The sequence below is a fragment of the Theropithecus gelada genome, chromosome 16, assembly GCF_003255815.1.
Source record: "Theropithecus gelada isolate Dixy chromosome 16, Tgel_1.0, whole genome shotgun sequence".
In the NCBI taxonomy this organism is placed as follows: domain Eukaryota; kingdom Metazoa; phylum Chordata; class Mammalia; order Primates; family Cercopithecidae; genus Theropithecus; species Theropithecus gelada.
In genome coordinates this window covers 12,539,515-12,556,422 of record NC_037684.1, presented here as the reverse complement: position 1 = coordinate 12,556,422, position 16,908 = coordinate 12,539,515, and the positions used below count along the sequence as shown (strand labels likewise).

General features: G+C 36.4%; 1 protein-coding gene across 6 annotated transcripts in view; it reads right to left on the bottom strand.

Moving 5' to 3' along the window:
* BCAS3 (BCAS3, microtubule associated cell migration factor) overlaps nucleotides 1-16,908 on the bottom strand; it is a 707,187-nt gene that overhangs the window by 322,008 nt on the left and 368,271 nt on the right. For all 6 annotated transcript variants that reach the window (XM_025361460.1, XM_025361463.1, XM_025361464.1 and 3 more), the window contains 2 exons: nucleotides 3,405-3,505; nucleotides 225-421 (listed from right to left, as the gene is read on the bottom strand). In XM_025361460.1, the coding sequence (XP_025217245.1) occupies nucleotides 225-421; nucleotides 3,405-3,505 (298 nt within the window). The remainder of the gene's footprint in view (nucleotides 1-224; nucleotides 422-3,404; nucleotides 3,506-16,908) is intronic.

Genomic DNA, 16,908 nt, shown 5'->3' with positions numbered 1-16,908 from the left:
AGTATTAGGTTTAGGGAGAATATAATCTGAAAAACAAGTATTTATTGCATGTAATGTGATCCCACATGAGACCCTACATACAATCCCAAGTAATGACAGTGAATTACATGCAACAGTACATGTAGTCCCCTCAAAAGGGAAACCTAAATATTACATATGATGCTCATTCCACATGAACATATTAATCCTTTCATTCAAATCACTCCCTAGTTCTCATTTCCTACCTGAGACTGTTGAGATCAAGATCATCTGTATCAAAATCCAAAAGAGGCTGCGGCGTGTCACTCGGACCATGAGACTGCAACACAGATGAACTGGATGAGATGACTGTGGTTTGGCCTGAGGGATGGATGGTTTTGAACTGGAACTGTGGACCCATCCACAGACGTCTGTGGGGTCCAGTGTGTGTTACAATTTCAACCTGGAACAGAGTAGCAATGATGATTTAAATGGTTTGTGATCCTGATTTGAGAGACTTCACAATCCCCCATTCTTCCTCTCAACACCCACATTCTTCAAGAAGCCCATGTTAAAGTGGAAAAGGGATAGGGCACCCATAATTAAAAGGTGATGATAGTCACAGCTGCAGACATTCAAAATATCCCTCTACTGCTTTTCATCAACAAAACCAAAAAATACACTTTGTGTACATATACATACACAGACACACAAGCGCACCTCACACACATATACAACACAAAAATCACATGAAAGTAAAAGGATCAGTTTCTTGCCTCGTATAACTAGTGTCAGCTCCCTAGGGTCTACCTTTTCGTTCACTCTAGACAGTACTTACCATGTTGTGGGCATGCACTGAATACTACACCTATTAATCCACAGATTAAAAGTAATTCCTTCACTGAGGATCAAGCTTATGACAAATGTGAAGTTGTTCTTGAACTATGCAAGGAAAAGTAAAGGTCTGAAATAATTTTAATGCCCAAAGCCACTTTCTTTCCACAATAAAATATTATAATATTTACTATACTGCCCTAATATTACTCCAATCCACTTTTAAATGAAAAAATTATTTTATACTTTCTCTCAAACTAGATTTTTGTCTTCCAAATACCATTAATTAGTGTGTTTTCTCAACTGCCACAAATATCAACACAGGCATTTTATGTGCTACAAAACAGAAATACCAAAATGCTTTATGAATTTAATGCTCAATGGAGGGCGTAGGGAATATTGCTGATATTTTATTAAACATTATAAAGTCAAAGAAGTGGGTAGAAAACACTTGGAAAAACCTGAAAATATATATATTACATGCTTTTTTTTTTTAAACAAATAATCAACTCGAATGAGAAACTAAATATGCAAATTAGTTTAAATGTCTTGTCATTGGTACATCCACACCTGTGCAAGTCAATGTAATTGACTTCCCACGTGCCTTATTTTTGTCCTGAGTTCTTTTATGTTTAATCACATTTCTCTGATTCTGGTGATTAATTCTTAACAAAACATAACTGAAAAGGTTCACAGAGTGTAGCCCTGTGAGTCCAAAAGGGCAGAAGCATCATGGTCTTTGGAACAATATTCACATTCCCACTAATCACAGGGAGAAAAATGCTCAGATTGAGGACAGTGATTTCTGATTCAAGTAGTTGTATTCAGCAATGTAAATTAGGCCACAGATAAAGCATTCTGTGTATTTTAAGCTCAAAACCATCAGTGTCACAGAGCCGAGAGGTAAACAGATGCCTGTGCAATTTCACCGAGGCGATGGCCAGATGTTCCTATTCACTCTCCTGCTGTGTGCCGGACAAACATATTGTATATACTTTCACACTGACAGCACACATTACCCCTTTTCCTAATTGAAAAGTTGAAGTGAAGGACAGTGGTTTCTCTGCCAGCATTCCTTGGACAACATTTTGATTCTGGAAAAAACACACGCATTTTGGGTTTACTTTATCTTCCTATCATTAAGAAAGGATGGACCACCACATGCCAGGAACTGAAAAACTTCCTGTGAATATTTTTGGTGTGATGAAATAAATACATGTTACCTAGACACTTTTTGATTTTCCAGTTTACTTTACTTTTCATTTTCCAGACTTTAGTTTTCAGGCTACCCTCCTTGAGACTCCTTGAGAAAGAAATGAAACTACAAATGGCCTCCACATTTTCTGAGGCACCTGTCCGATGAAAAGCTGCCAGATTGGTAATCTGAGATAGGTCATTAGCTTCACAAAATGATGTCAGACTTGAGGAAGACATAACAGCATTTGTAACAAAGTCATTTGTAATCCCATCATTTTGAAATCTGCCCAAGTATCTTTTATTTCAAAGCCCTTGAGATGAAGACAGCTTCACCTGGCAAGGGGAGGGATGGTCAGTGAAGCTGTTGGAGACTGGGCATGGTGGCTCTTGCCTGTAATCCCAGCACTTTGGGAGGCCAACACAGGAGGATTGCTTGAGCCTCGGAGTTCAAGATCAGTCTAAGCAACAGAGGGAGATCCTATCTCTACATTAAAAAAACAAACAAACAAATTAGCCAGCATGGTGATGCATGCCTGCAGTCCCAGCAATGTTGTAGGGCTGGTTTAGAGACCACTAAAAGCAGCATCACATGGGCTTAGGAAAGGAAACCCAGAGGGCACCATCAGAACTTCTGTAGGGTAGACTGTTATATTTCCAATAGTGAAAGTATGAACTCAATCTTCGGAAAATGCTGGCTCCACAAAACAAATCCCAAAGATTGTTGAGTGGCTTCACTGTTTCATCAAGGTCAACTTTTATTTTAAACCTGATGAAAATGTGCTCCAAAGAGCCTATTTAAATTCCAAAGTCCTAGCTGGTCACAGTGGCTCACGCCTATAATCCCAGCACTTTCGGAGGCCAAGATGGGTGGATCACTTGAAGTCAGGAGTTCAAGACCAACCTGGCCAACATGGCGAAACCCTGTCTCTACTAAAAATACAAAAACTAGCCAGGCAGGGTGGCACATGCCTGTAATCCCAGCTACTCAAGAAGCTGAGGCACAAAAATCACTTGAAACCAGGAAGCAGAGGTTGCAGTGAGCCAAGGTCATGTCACTGTACTCCAGCCTGGGTGACAGAGCAAGACTCTGCCTCAAAAATTAATTAATTGCTTTCAAGGCCCTAAGGCTTTAAATGGATTGGATTGTGTGAAAAATACATAGATTTTATGCCATGTGTATGGAAGCTAACATATATATACACACATACACACACAAATATGTATAATGTATATATAATATGTATATGTACACCTGCAGCAGTATTTGTGGAGTAATTTGTAATATAGAAAGACAACTAATTCTTGATAATCCAACAAAGAGTTACCAATTCTCCCCATTTACCTCTAAGAAAAAGAATAAAAACAGTAAATTTGTTTTATTTTACTTTAATACTCTCAATATTTCAGAGTTTTACCTGGGAAAGCCATTCTTCATCTTCCTGTCCACTATGGTCAGAAGCTAAACTGTCATAAGACCCATGTCGAGTAATGGGCCCAGGACTTCCAGGGGGAACCACTAAAGGAGAAAGAAAATAGATTTAAACCACTTTATTCCATGCAGTGGAAAAACAGACATGGGCACAACCATTTTGGATACTATGGTAATCTATAAGATAAAATATAATACTTTAAAGCACAGAGGCAATTCAAACAATTATTGAACAAGTAAGAATGAAGTTCTTAGGAATAAGATACTTTAAAAAATATCTACAGGAATTTAGTAATGACATCTTCTTGCAATAAAAGAAATAACAACTAATTACATGCTAATAGCAAAAGTACACTGAAGAGCAGCGACAAATCTGTTCATTGGGGGATGATATTAGGATTCTCTAAAAGAGTTTATTTAGTAGCTTCATATAAATGCTAGGCATAAAAAATGCACATTTAATTGAAAAAATGCTTTCAGTCCTGAAAAAAATCATTTATCCAGAGAAATACATCATCTTTCTTAGATACCTGGGTAGTTTTCATGATTCTTAAGTGGTATGACATAGTCAAATTATAAACAGCCTACTTTTTCACTCAAATAGGAACATTTGCTTAGTAAAACAATACAATGATTCAAAAACATTTACTGAGTTCCTAATATGAACCAGACATTATCTCCTCAAAATCTTAGTCTCTTCTTTGGAAGCTACGACTCACCCACTCTGTCTCTGTATCTCTAAAGGTATTTTTTTCTTTTTTTCTTTTCTTTTCTTTTTTTTTTTTTTAACAGCACTTTTAGGTTCACAGCAAAGTAGAGCTAAAGATACAGACATTTCCCATATAACCCCCCAACCTCATACATGATTTTATTTTATCTTTTTTTTTTTCTTAAGAGATAGGATGTTGCTATGTCACCCAGGCTGGAGTGCAGTGGCATGATCATAGCTCACCATAACCTCAAACTTCTGGGCTCAAACCATCTTCTCACCTTAGTCTAATAAGTAGCTGAGACTACAGGCGTGAGCTACCATGCCTGTCCAAAATTTTCTTTTTTGTAGAGACAGGATCTCACAATGTTGACCAGGCTGGTGTCAAACTCCTGGCCTCAAGTGATCCTCTGGCTTTGGCTCTCAGAGTGCTGGGATTATAGGCATGAACTACCATGCCTGGCCTACCATTTTAATACCCAGAGAAATCAAGCAATGAAGTACTGGGAGGAATAGAGAAAAACAGGGGAGGTAAGTAGGAAGAAAAGTAAGAAAGTAAGAGATGATCATTAAAGAAGTGTAGAAGAAATAGAGAAGAATGACAAGCTGAAAACAACCTTCATAATTTCCACCACCCAGAGACATTGATATATACACATCAACACACAAAAAGTTCCTTGAGTTAGATTCCTCCATATGAAATCAGAGGATGTAAATATACAAATTTCTTAATATGTATTCCCAGAGTTATACACTTACCCAAGCAGTGAAAGAGAATGCCAACCTCATTGAGTTCTTGCTAGAACAAGGTAGTATTTTGAAAAACTATATCTTAGTGAAACAGATACAAATAAAGTAGACAAAGCATAACCTAGGGCAAGATTTTAAAAGACACAGACTCACAAAAAGCTTATCTTAACTTGCTGCAAGAGGAGAAATGCTAATTCAGTGAATTACTCAACAGAGGCATACATAGTATTAAAGTGTAAGATCTGCAGTAGTCAAAACTTTTAGCTGCTAGTTCTTCAAAATCATAGTTTTACAGCCAACAGGTATGGTGGCATTTGTACAAAACACAAATGATCACAAAAGCATACACCTACATTCTTGTGATGACAAATGATATCAAGAAGAAAAGAATACCACAATATCTATTATTTCAGCATTCTTTTGGAAATAATTGATACACATTGAAAGGCTGATAAGTAATGATGTTTTCAAAAGGTTATCTTCACACCACCAAATTCTACATTAATTCTTACTACAGAAGAGAACATGAGGATCCTTGAAATTCCCACCCCTTAAATACTAGTGAAAAATGTGAATATGGACAAATATGTAGAGGCTGGAAAGCAGATGAGGGCAGAGAAGATTTTAAAGAGGTGAGGTAATATGTTATACAAATATCTGAAGGAAAAGTGTGACAAAGGGAATGTTAAGTACAAAGATTTTGAGAAATAAAGGGAATCAGTAACAGTTAGGAAGCCACTGTGGTTGGGTGGGGTAAGCCATGCTGTGAGTGCAAGATGAGTCAGTAAGGCAAAGGAGGTAGGACCAGCAGATTACTGTGGGCTTTTCCTTTCTTTTTTTTTTCTTTTTCCTTTTTTTTTTTTTTTTTTTTTTTTTTTTAGTAATAAAGCTCGAGTAATATGATGGAAAGCAATTGGAAATTTTTAAGTAGAAGTGAGCAACCACACCTTACGTAACTAGCTGGTACCTAACGTGAATTTCTCCAAAAGTTTATGTTGTGTTTTATATTTGCTGAGCCTAGACTAGTACATGTCACAGAATAAGCACTCAATAAGTATTTACTGGGTGGTTGGAGTTTGGGATTCTGTACTAAGTAAGCAATGGCACTAGAATGGCTGGACACTTGTTTATCCATCAACAAAATAGGGATAATGTATTATAACGTCTGGGATTAGCTTCAAAATAACCCAGCGGCAGGGATAGAGGTGGGAAGTAGAATTACAGATGAAAACAAGATTGGTCATTAGTTGATTATTGTCATAGCTGACTCATAGGTACATGGAGGCTCATTATACTATTATTTTCTAGTTTTGTATATGTTTGGAATTTTCCACAGTGAGAAGGGAGAAAGATCCTCTCTGCCCTCATTAACTTTCCAAGGGAAGTAATAAAGATTCCAAATATACATCTAGAAATTGTATCATAAATATGCATCCCCAAATCCTAAAGAGATTGTAAGAATTTCCATCCCCTCTTTTCACTAAAAATAGTTTTCTAATTAAGCATGCTTGGAAGCCATCAGAAGACGGGCAATATAAAAAAATAAATCTGGTGGGATAATATTTTTCAACATTAAATAAATATCCTTCCTTGGCCCCACCATTTTTTCCATGTTTGATACATTTTTATTACTAAATTGGGTAAAAGCACAAACATCAAAACAGGAGAAGCTTAAAACTAGAAGCTAACTATAATCCAAATAATTTTGAAAAGTCTGAAAGAAGAGTGCAATAAGGGAACATATTTTTTCACAATAAATTAATCATTACTTGGCACTGTGGTGTTAAACATACAACTAGATATATTTCTGTTCATAATTGGTAATGTAATATATTTATTAAAATCTGTTGGTCTTCCTATTATATTCAGTATTGGATTCTCTACAGGGTTTTAGGAATTACAATATGTAGCATGGAATACCTTAGAACAGTCCCAACAGTATACCGAGCCAGAACCTGCTTCATCCAAATGTGGTCCTCAGACCATCAACATTGACTTCCCTGGCAGAGCTTGTTAGAAATAAATAATTTCAGGCTCCACCCACCCAGCCCTACTGAATGACAATCTGTATTTCAACAAGATCCCTAGGTAATTTCATTACACATTAGAATTTCAGAGCTGTGTTATACAGGAGTATACTCACTGCCATTCCTCTAAAATAGATCAGTAGTAAAAGTTTGGAGAATCTACATTATTCTTTAAAAGGAAAAATATGAAAAACTGGTTTTCATTTGAGAGCTTAGGAGGAAAATAATTAGCTACTTATTACCATTTCTAAAATCTAGACAAGAAAATTCTGAAATAAGCATGGTTATTATGAGATTGTTAGCTATAAATTATTAGAAAATTTAAAATAGAAAGGTACTATCATTTTCATAGGATTTACTTTTTGTCCACTTGTTATCCTTCTAAACTCTTCACTATAACCTCGAATTTCAGTATAAATGGCCATGATAGCAGAAAAGCCAAGCTCTGCTTGCCATGGCTGATGTTGGGGGACATATCAAGCCAGTACGTGCATAAGTTAAAGTGACAGATCTAAAATGTTCAGCTTACCAGTATTTAACACTTTTCTTAGTTTTTGTTGTAGTTGTTGTTGTTTTAGTCAAAGGTGGTTGAGTGTTTGGAAATGACCTTTGGTGGCTTTTGTTTTACAGATATGACCTGCCAGCATCACAAAACTTTTGGACAAAGAAATCAGTAAGTCTCTTGATTTTAGTCAGTCTACATATAGTACTGAAAAGCTTTGTGACAAGTAATTCTTTCTAATGTTACCAGGCTGCCTGTGTAAATACAGAAGGCCAGCCTAGGAGACAGGATACATTATCTGTGGGAAGGGCTCATAGTCAATAGCCAATATTCTAGTTTAAAATTCGTTCTCAAATGCTTTGGGCACAAAAAGATAAAAATAAACTAAGTTTTTGCTCTTTTCATATAGCATAAATTTTCTTAGTTTGTACTAACACATTATCATACTACAAAGGTAATTTCGTGGAAGAATGTTCCTTTTGATATTGAATGATCTGAAATTACACAAATAGAACTATACATTCAAAAAAATTATCATGTGAATAACAAAAAAGACAAGTTCAACAACAACAAAAAAGTTTCCTTTCTTTCTTTTTTTTTTTTGACACAGGGTCTCACTCTGTCACCCACGCTGGAGTGCAGTGGCATGATCTCGGCTCACTGCAACCTCCACCTTGTGTTCAAGCGATCCTCCCACCTCAGCCTCCCGAGTAGCTGGAATTACAGGTGTGCGCCACCATGCCCGGCTAATTTTTGTATTTTGAGTAGAGACGGGGTTTTGCCATGTTGGCCAGGCTGGTCTTGAACTCCTAACCTCAAGTGATCCACCCGCCTCAGCCTCCCAAAGTGCTGAGATTACAGGCATGAGCCACCACACCTGGCCTGAAAGTTTTGCTTTCTTGCAGGTGGACACTGAATAGTAGGTCTAATTTGGTTTTTGTTTTAAAAGTCCCCCCAAAAAAGCAGCTTAAAACCTAATTAAAATGAATTTTAAAATCTGTGCACTAAAATACCAGTCTCTGGCACCATTTTCTGTTTTCTGTCCTTGTGGTACAGGTTCTTCTCTGTTTCTTCTTTTGTTCTTTTCACTGGCTCAGCTGCACCATTCTCCATCACATTCATCATCACTACCAAATTCAGTTTACCTGCCCTGAAACTGTACTTTCCCTTTCGCAAACCCAGGCTGGGCAGCTTTATTACTCTTTCCTTTTCCTGTAAATCTGCAACCTTCGACTTCCATTTATTTGGGGATTCTTGTTGATCTTGCATGATTTTTTTCAATGCTTCTTTTTCATCTCTCCTTCTACTATTTCCCAAGTCACTTCTTTGGTTTTTTAATTGTGGGTTACCATTATTTGTGTCTTTGGCTTTACTTAATGCTTCTTTGGCTTTTTCTTTAAATAGAATTATCCTCTCTTTTGCTCCTCTGCCAAAGTCTATCCCTTTTATTTCACCACTTGCATTTATTTATGTTAAAAATTTTCTCCCAATCCAGGTAGGAAGAACATTCTATGTTTACTGCCTTGGGAAGGAATGACATACCAGTTCATACGGAAAAAAGAATTTACAACCGTGATAAAAGGAAAGTATGATAAGAGCAAAGTTTCCATGCTTCTAACCACTCAAACACTAGGAATGATACCCTGAGATTGGAGCAAGATTGGCAGAGACAGAAAGGGGAAAAAAGAGAGTCACATAGAGGAGTGGGAAACAACAGAATCCCAGAAAAAGTTTTAGGGACCAATGACTGTGAAAACTTACGTCTTCATTCTTGGGCAGAGTTAAGGGAAGTGGCAAGAGATCCCACATGGTACAAGAGTAGAAACGGTGTGCACATAGTGTGTCTGTACAGCCAGGTCTGTGACAACCTTATCATGTTCCCCATAGCTTGGAGGAGAATAATGTTTCATACATGTACAAGAATAATACAGACATAGTCCAGAGAACTGACAGGAGCTGGATGAGAAACAACAATGGATGCTGCAGAGACCTATATGAACCAATGACGAATGATCTGGTGGGGAAATGGGACATGTCAGTGGTGGCAATTAGGGCAAAATGTCCCCAAATCCCTTACCTCATACTTTTATACCCTGTAAACCCTAGAGAATTTAGATGTAACTTTGGAGGCGGTATAATTGATTGAGATTAATTTTTCCACCTTTCTTCAAATGGAGGTACTAAAAAAACCTAATAGAGTTTATTTAAAGAAAAATAAAGTTACATATCTTGCAAATCCAAGTTCAATGGACCAAGATACAAAATAGCTACCCTAAAGAAAAATGTTTAGTATCTTTATATTTACCAACTGTCCTTAGATAATTAATAAACTTGGTACAAGGATATAAATCTTGCCATGTTCTTAGTACAGTAATTTTCAAACACACCTTATCTGCCAAACTGAAAAGGAAATACTATCAATTTACTTTAGAGAGTACAACTTCAAAAGTACTGCCTCTACTAGACACAGGCATTTGCTAAATATAGATCAAGAAGCAAGGGCAGGTTGAGTAGATCATTATGAGGTAACTGTGAGCCTGTCTGTTTTTAGTGTTTATAAGCAAATCATGTTTACAGTAAGTAAATAAGAGCTTAAAAAAAATCACTAACGGTATTTTTCTTATAGGAATATATGGGCTTCTGTGTATTATATGTGTGTGTGTATCTACACACACACACACACAAACACACACACACACACACACATATATATATTTTTTTGAGATGGAGTCTTGCTCTGTTACCAGGCTGGTGGTATATAGCAGTGTGATCTCTGCTCACTGCAGCCTCCGCCTCCTGGGTTCAAGTGATTCTCCTGCCTCAGCCTCCCAAGTAGCTGAGATTACAGGTGCATACCACCACGCCCAGCTAATTTTTGTATTTTTAGTAGAGACAGGGTTCCACCACGTTGGCCGGGATGGTCTTGATCTTTTGACCTCATGATCTGCCCACCTCAGCCTCCCAAAATGCTGGAATTACAGGTGTGAGCCACCATGCCCAGCCTATTTATATATTTTCATATGTGAGTATGTATAAAGCAAACAAAAGCCAATCTGCTTTACGGCTGACTTTTGAAAATCAGTCCTGTTAATCTAAACCAAAAATACTGCCAAGTCCACAAAACAACATAAATAAAGTTATGAAAAGAAAAATTAATGGCCCCTTAATAACGTTCTTAGGTCTGAATCCTATATAATAAAATTCATGATATTCCAAAAAGTCAATTAATAATACATACAACTTTTCAAATCAAAATCTTGGAAGAGTTCTATTTTTGAATTTTTAGATGCCCTCTGCAACTTAATACAAGAATCAATGTATAAAGAAGTTTTAAAAATTACCCACAGAAAATATGGTATTTATCAGTTAGAGGAAGTTAAAAGTATTGCTTTACATACTGCTAAACTATAGGTACAAAGTATTAAAGTATGCAAATAAAAATTGCAAGATTAAAGGTATAAGCATTATATTAACAGACATCTAAGTTAACATCATTAAGTTTCTTCAAATATCTAGTTCTTTAATACTACTTAATATAGGTTAGGATAGGTGAATTTGAACCAAGATTCCGGGAATGAGTTATTACCATTCCTAGAAAAATTTAAACCTAACATTTCAATTTTTCCCCCAAAAGAATGAGAAGATAAACTCAATTTTATGGAATCAAATTCTTTCTAAAATATTCCCAAAGAAACAGCTAGACATCAAAAAAGTTCATCTGCAACTAATCTAGTCTTCTACTTAGAATACAAAAGGTCAGATCTTTATCATTAACATATTAAATATACTGTACATTAGAGCAGGTAATTAATAACTCTCATTGTATTTGACATGGTTTTACATACTCAGGAAAAAATACCAGACCTTCTAAAAATGAAGTTTATAAGATGTAAATATTTCTTTACAAAGAAAGAATAAAAATAAAAATATCTGTATCCAGTACTATTTCATTTAAAGCAATGAAAAACAACTGTCAATGCTTGTAAAAGTGAAAAGACTACACACAGCTTGTAAGCATCCTCTTTATCTAAACAAGCACAAAGCATAATACTGAACATCGAGCAGTACTTATTTACGAAAGTAATGAAGGAAAAGTCTATTTGGTTTGGTTTTGTTCTGTTCTTGTTCTACCCTTTCCTATATTTCTTGAATTTCCAGTAATAAATTATCTTAGCTGTAGCTCTGGAAGCTTTAGAGGACATAGCTGATCAACTACAGGTACCACTGTTTGTAAACTCCAGCCTCCCAACTCTAGCAGATAAGAAGCTGTTCTACTCCTTAACATTAATTGTGATGCTATTACTATCAGAGAAATCTGCTTCTCAAATTGAGGATAAAAATGCTGATGCTAATGGTACCTAGTTTTATATGTGAGATAATCATATAGTTACCTGGTTTAAGATTTTGTTGGACACTTAAAATATGATAATAGGCTGAATATATAGAAATAGAAATATAGAGTCTTTTAATTCAAAAATTCACACTCTGATCTATAAATGAAGATTAAATGCATTTGTAAGTTTAATTATAAATTTAAAATTCACATTCTGATTTATAAGTGAAAAATCAAAGATGGACCCAAAAGCTCTCATCTGGACAAGTGAGTTTACTGGGTCCTACTGGCAGCGGACTTTTATATGGACAGTAGAATTCTTCAGATTCAGGATCAGACACAGTTTCTGTTTTCTCCTACTCTTTACCATATCCCCACCCTTCCTCCGCAAACAATGAAATCCTCACCATGTTAAAGTTTTTAGTGGCGACCTGAGAGATGAATAATGTTGTGCCAGCATTTTTCAGTCATTTAGGTTATTTAGAGGAACAACATTCCTTTTTCTAGCAACAGAGAAATTTGCAGTTAAATGACATCATGCTGCCTTGAATGAAACAGCTCAGGCTCAAAGTTCACCCAAAGGCCAACAGTGATAAACTCTCTCCCAAGGACAAACCTCAATATATTTTTGGTGCTTATTAAAAACAGCATTTATATAGCAGCCACACAATAAGCAAGGGCTCTTTACCAAACTCTGTTTCTGATCAGAAAGCACTCATACGGATGAAATTCTGCTTGGGAATGTAGTCTCTTAGTACAGAAACTAAAATTTGCCATTTTAAAACAAAGGTTCAGAAGACAAATAATCCAAAAGCAAAATGAACAAAGGCAGTTCCCAATGAACAAGCAATTCACAGAGGAGGAATTATAATATCCAACAAACATATTTAAATTGTAGTAATTGGAGATTTACTGACTCAAGTTATCATTGCATACATATCAAAGTGGGAAAAATTAAAGTGTGACTTTTTAAATGACTAAAAAAAGGGAGAACCCTCTCAGATTAAAAATAACACACACAACTACTTGAAAATGGGTAGTATTAAATTCACACTGATTTGTAAGTGTGACAATTTAAATGTAGAGGAATTCACTAAATCTAATACACAGAGCAGTAAAGCAATTCCACAGAATATCACTGGTTGTTCTGTTGATTAGCCACCGTCTATACCAATGCAACAATAATAAAGGGAAACAAACTGTATCTACGTTATATATTATACGGATCAATGATCTTCCTTGCACCCTGACCCTGTAGTACCATAGATGTTCTCTAATTAATTATTAAAGTTTTCTAACAGTCAGTATTGTACATCTCTGGTTTCACTTTCTTTTTATTCCACATTCCCAGAAGAACAGTCACAGACAATATATAATTAGAAAAAGTATGTATCTTCTCTGTCTATAAGCTAATAGATTTCACTGAAAAACTGACAACTCTGGGTACATCGTTTCCCCCCATCTCCTTTTCTGTACTCCCACAGTATCATAATATTACAACAGAAGATAAACTAGGGAGCTTTCATTTATTGTTCCTGCTACCAAAAGGTCGCTTGACATTCAGCATCTGGACAAATTACACCTGGAGGTAGTCTGGCTGGGCTCACAATTTAGTTTTACTTCTTAGTGGCCCTAAATATCTCATAAAATGGAGAGAAAGAATAAAGCATAATGGGTCCATGCTATCAGCCAGATCAGCTACTCTACTAAGGAAAAATTTCAAACTGTGCAAGTATACTTTTTTTTTTTTTAAGAGATAGGTATCGCTATGCTGACCAAGTTGGCATGCAGTGGCTATTCACAGGCATGATAATCATACTGCACTACAGCCTAGAATTCCTGGGCCTCAAGTGATCCTCCTCTCTCAGCCTCCTGAGGAGCTGCAACTACAGGTGTATACCATGACACCCAGCCTCTAATATACTTCTAAGAAGTGAATAGACTATAACAATTTCCTCAAAACATTTGCAAGGTCAAACCATTTTAAGGACAAGGTGGAGTTTATGAGGGGTCTTCAAAAAGTTCATGGAAAACTGAAGTAAGAACAAATGTCAAACTTACAGTCAAGCTTGGGTAGAAGAATGGTGAAATTACTGATTCTTTACCAAAAGTTTATGGAGACAATGCCCCAGAGAAATCAGCAGTTTACAAATGGATAGTTCGTTTTAAGAAGGGATAAGATGGTACTGAAGATGAAGTCCTCAGTGGCCAGGCCATCCATATCAATTTGATAGGAAAAAATTCATTTTCTTTGTGCCTTAATCGAAGAGACCAATGACCAACAGCAGAAACTACAGCCAGTGCCAAAGACATCTCAATTGGTTCCACTTCCCCAATTCTGATTGAAAAATTAAAGGTGAGCAAACTTTTCACTTAACGGGTGCCTGAAGCATTGCACCCAGATCAGCTGCAAACTACAGCAAAGCTTTCAATGGAAATTTTAATCAAGTGGGAACAAGATTCTGAAGCATTTCTTCAAAGAACTGTAACAGGAGGCCGAGTATGGTGGCTCACGCCTATAATTCCAGCACTTTGGGAGACCAAGGTGGCAGATCACGAGGTCAAGAGATCGAGACCATCCTGGCCAACATGGTGAAACTCCATTTCTACTAAAAACATAAAAAATTAGCCAGCGTGGTGGCAGGCGCCTGTAGTCCCAGCTACCTGGGAGGCTGAGGCATGAGAATCGCTTGAACCCGGGAGGCGGAGGCTGCAGTGAGCAGAGATCGTGCCACTGCATTCCAGCCTGGGTGACAGAGCAAGACTCTGTCTCAAAAAAAAAAAACCAAAAAAAAAAACTGTAACAGGAAATAAACCACGGCTTTACTGTTACAGTATGATCCAAGAGACGAAGCACAATCAAAGCAATGGCTACCGAAAGGCGGAAGTGGTGCAGTCAAAGCAAAAGTGGGCAAGAGCAAAGGTCATGGCAACAGTTTTTTAGGATGCTTGAGGCAGTTTGTTTGTTGACTTTCTGGAGGGCCAAAGAAAATAACATCTGTTAATTATGAGAATCTTTGAGAAAATCAGCCAAAGCTTTGGTGGAAAAATGCCCAGGAAAGCTTCATCAGAGAGTTCTCTCCACCACAACAATACTCTTGCTCATTCCTCCTAGCAAACAAGGGCAATTCTGTGAGAGTTTCGATGGGAAATCATTAGGCATCTACCTCACAGTCCTCATCTGGCTCCTTCAGACTTCTTTTTGCTTCTAATTTTAAAAAAATCATTACAGGGCATCATTTTTCTTTAGTTAATGTAAAAAAGACAGTATTGACATAATTAAATTCCCAGGACCTTCAGTTTTTTAGGATGGACTAAATGGCTAGTGTCATTGCTTACAAAAGTATCTTTAACTTGATGGGGCTTATCTTGAGAAATAAAGTTTATATTTTTAATTTTTATCTTCTAATTCCCTTTTTCCACAAACTTTTTGACGTCCCCTCATATTTACCTGGAAAGACACACACAATACTTCATGTGTTCTACTAGAATTCATATCAGTGCAACTCATTTGACAGTACAGCTGCACTATGTGTACATTAAATCACCAACAGTAGGATAGATGGAAAAGTCAGTCCACACTATTTTAAACAATTGTATCATAACTATATAATACTTTGCTTACAGCTTATGAATAACAACTGTTGTCTTATCATGGGTTATATAATCTGGCCAGACTCAGATGTAACAATAAAAGCATTCTTATTAAAGTTCACCTTTACAGGAGTAGAGAATACAATACATTACTAATAGTAAGTGCCTCCTGGGAGGCGATGAGGTTGACGGGGGTATACGGAGGATTTATTTTCCACTGGATATTTCTTGTTACCTTTTAAACTGTGTATATCATGTAGTTGTATAAAAATTCATATTTAATTAAAAGTTGTGGAATAAGAACAATACAATTGATAGTGCAGTATACCATAGTCAATATATGCAAACAAGCAAATCAGATATATATCAACAGAAATTGGAAAATGATAAACAAAATAAAAGTTGACCTTATTGCATTGTGGGCCATGTGTTTTTCTTCCTATTTTTAGGTTCAGTAACTTTTCAAAGGGGGTGTGCTACTTCTAACTTGCTTATGCATAATGTCTCCATATCCGTTTATCATTATCTCTGTATTTACACATACAAATATCAAACATAGGACCAGCTTTATCAACTGCTCAAACATGTTGTTTTTTTGTTCAGAAAACTGATTATTTGCTGAAAGCATCCTAAGCTAAATTCTGCGTAGAATTATGAGTTGTATAGCTTCAACAGTAGCAACTGTATTCTCACAGCCAAACCTGAATGTTAGATGCATTTCTTTCAGGAATAATCAATTCTCCATTCCAAATTCAAGGAACACACTAAAATATACTCTCTAAGATACTAGGATGAGTACAGCATATATGGAACCTACTGTAAATTGATGTTGTAAAGGTAAATAATCACTATTTTTGGTCATTAAATTGTGTGTAGTAATCGATGTACCAATTTGTACATATAGGCAATAGGACAGTGATTGAAAGCTTACTGTTCTTGATTCCATCTACAATGGCATAGTTGAAGAGCAAAGACTCTAATGTAGTATTTGGTCTAGCATCTACACTAAGCCCTGACAAACAAGAAAAGCAGGTGGGGTTGGGGGGTGATGCTTGTAAATGTAAAAATGGCAAAAATACTTTTTTTGCAAAGAGTTAATGCAGTTTCTTTCATGTTTCATTTATTTATTATTTAGTTACATACTACAAAGATCCATATCATTATGCAGCAAGAAGAATTACATACAGATTTTCTCTTGCCTAAGCAAAAGAGGCAAAGTTGTCTTGGCATGGAGAGATAAAAGCTTTTAGACCTGGAAGGCACCAAACATTTTCACCCTATAGTTAGGAACATAATCTAAAATCTTTTTAAATGATCATTAAGCATTCATGATGTTTTCCATATTTTATCTCTAAATTAATCAGAAAATTCTCAAAACCGAGAGGACAGAGGAAAGCATGAGATAGAGAACACAAGCCCACAACTACTGCAGGGTTTTCTTTCTTTTTCTTTTTTTTTTTTTTTTTTTTTTTTTTAGACAAGAAGGGCCTCCTTTCCCCCGGTTGTATTGCCTCGGGGTACCTCTGGCCCCTCGGTATCCCCCCCCCCCCGGCTGCCCCCCTTCTCCTTCTCCCC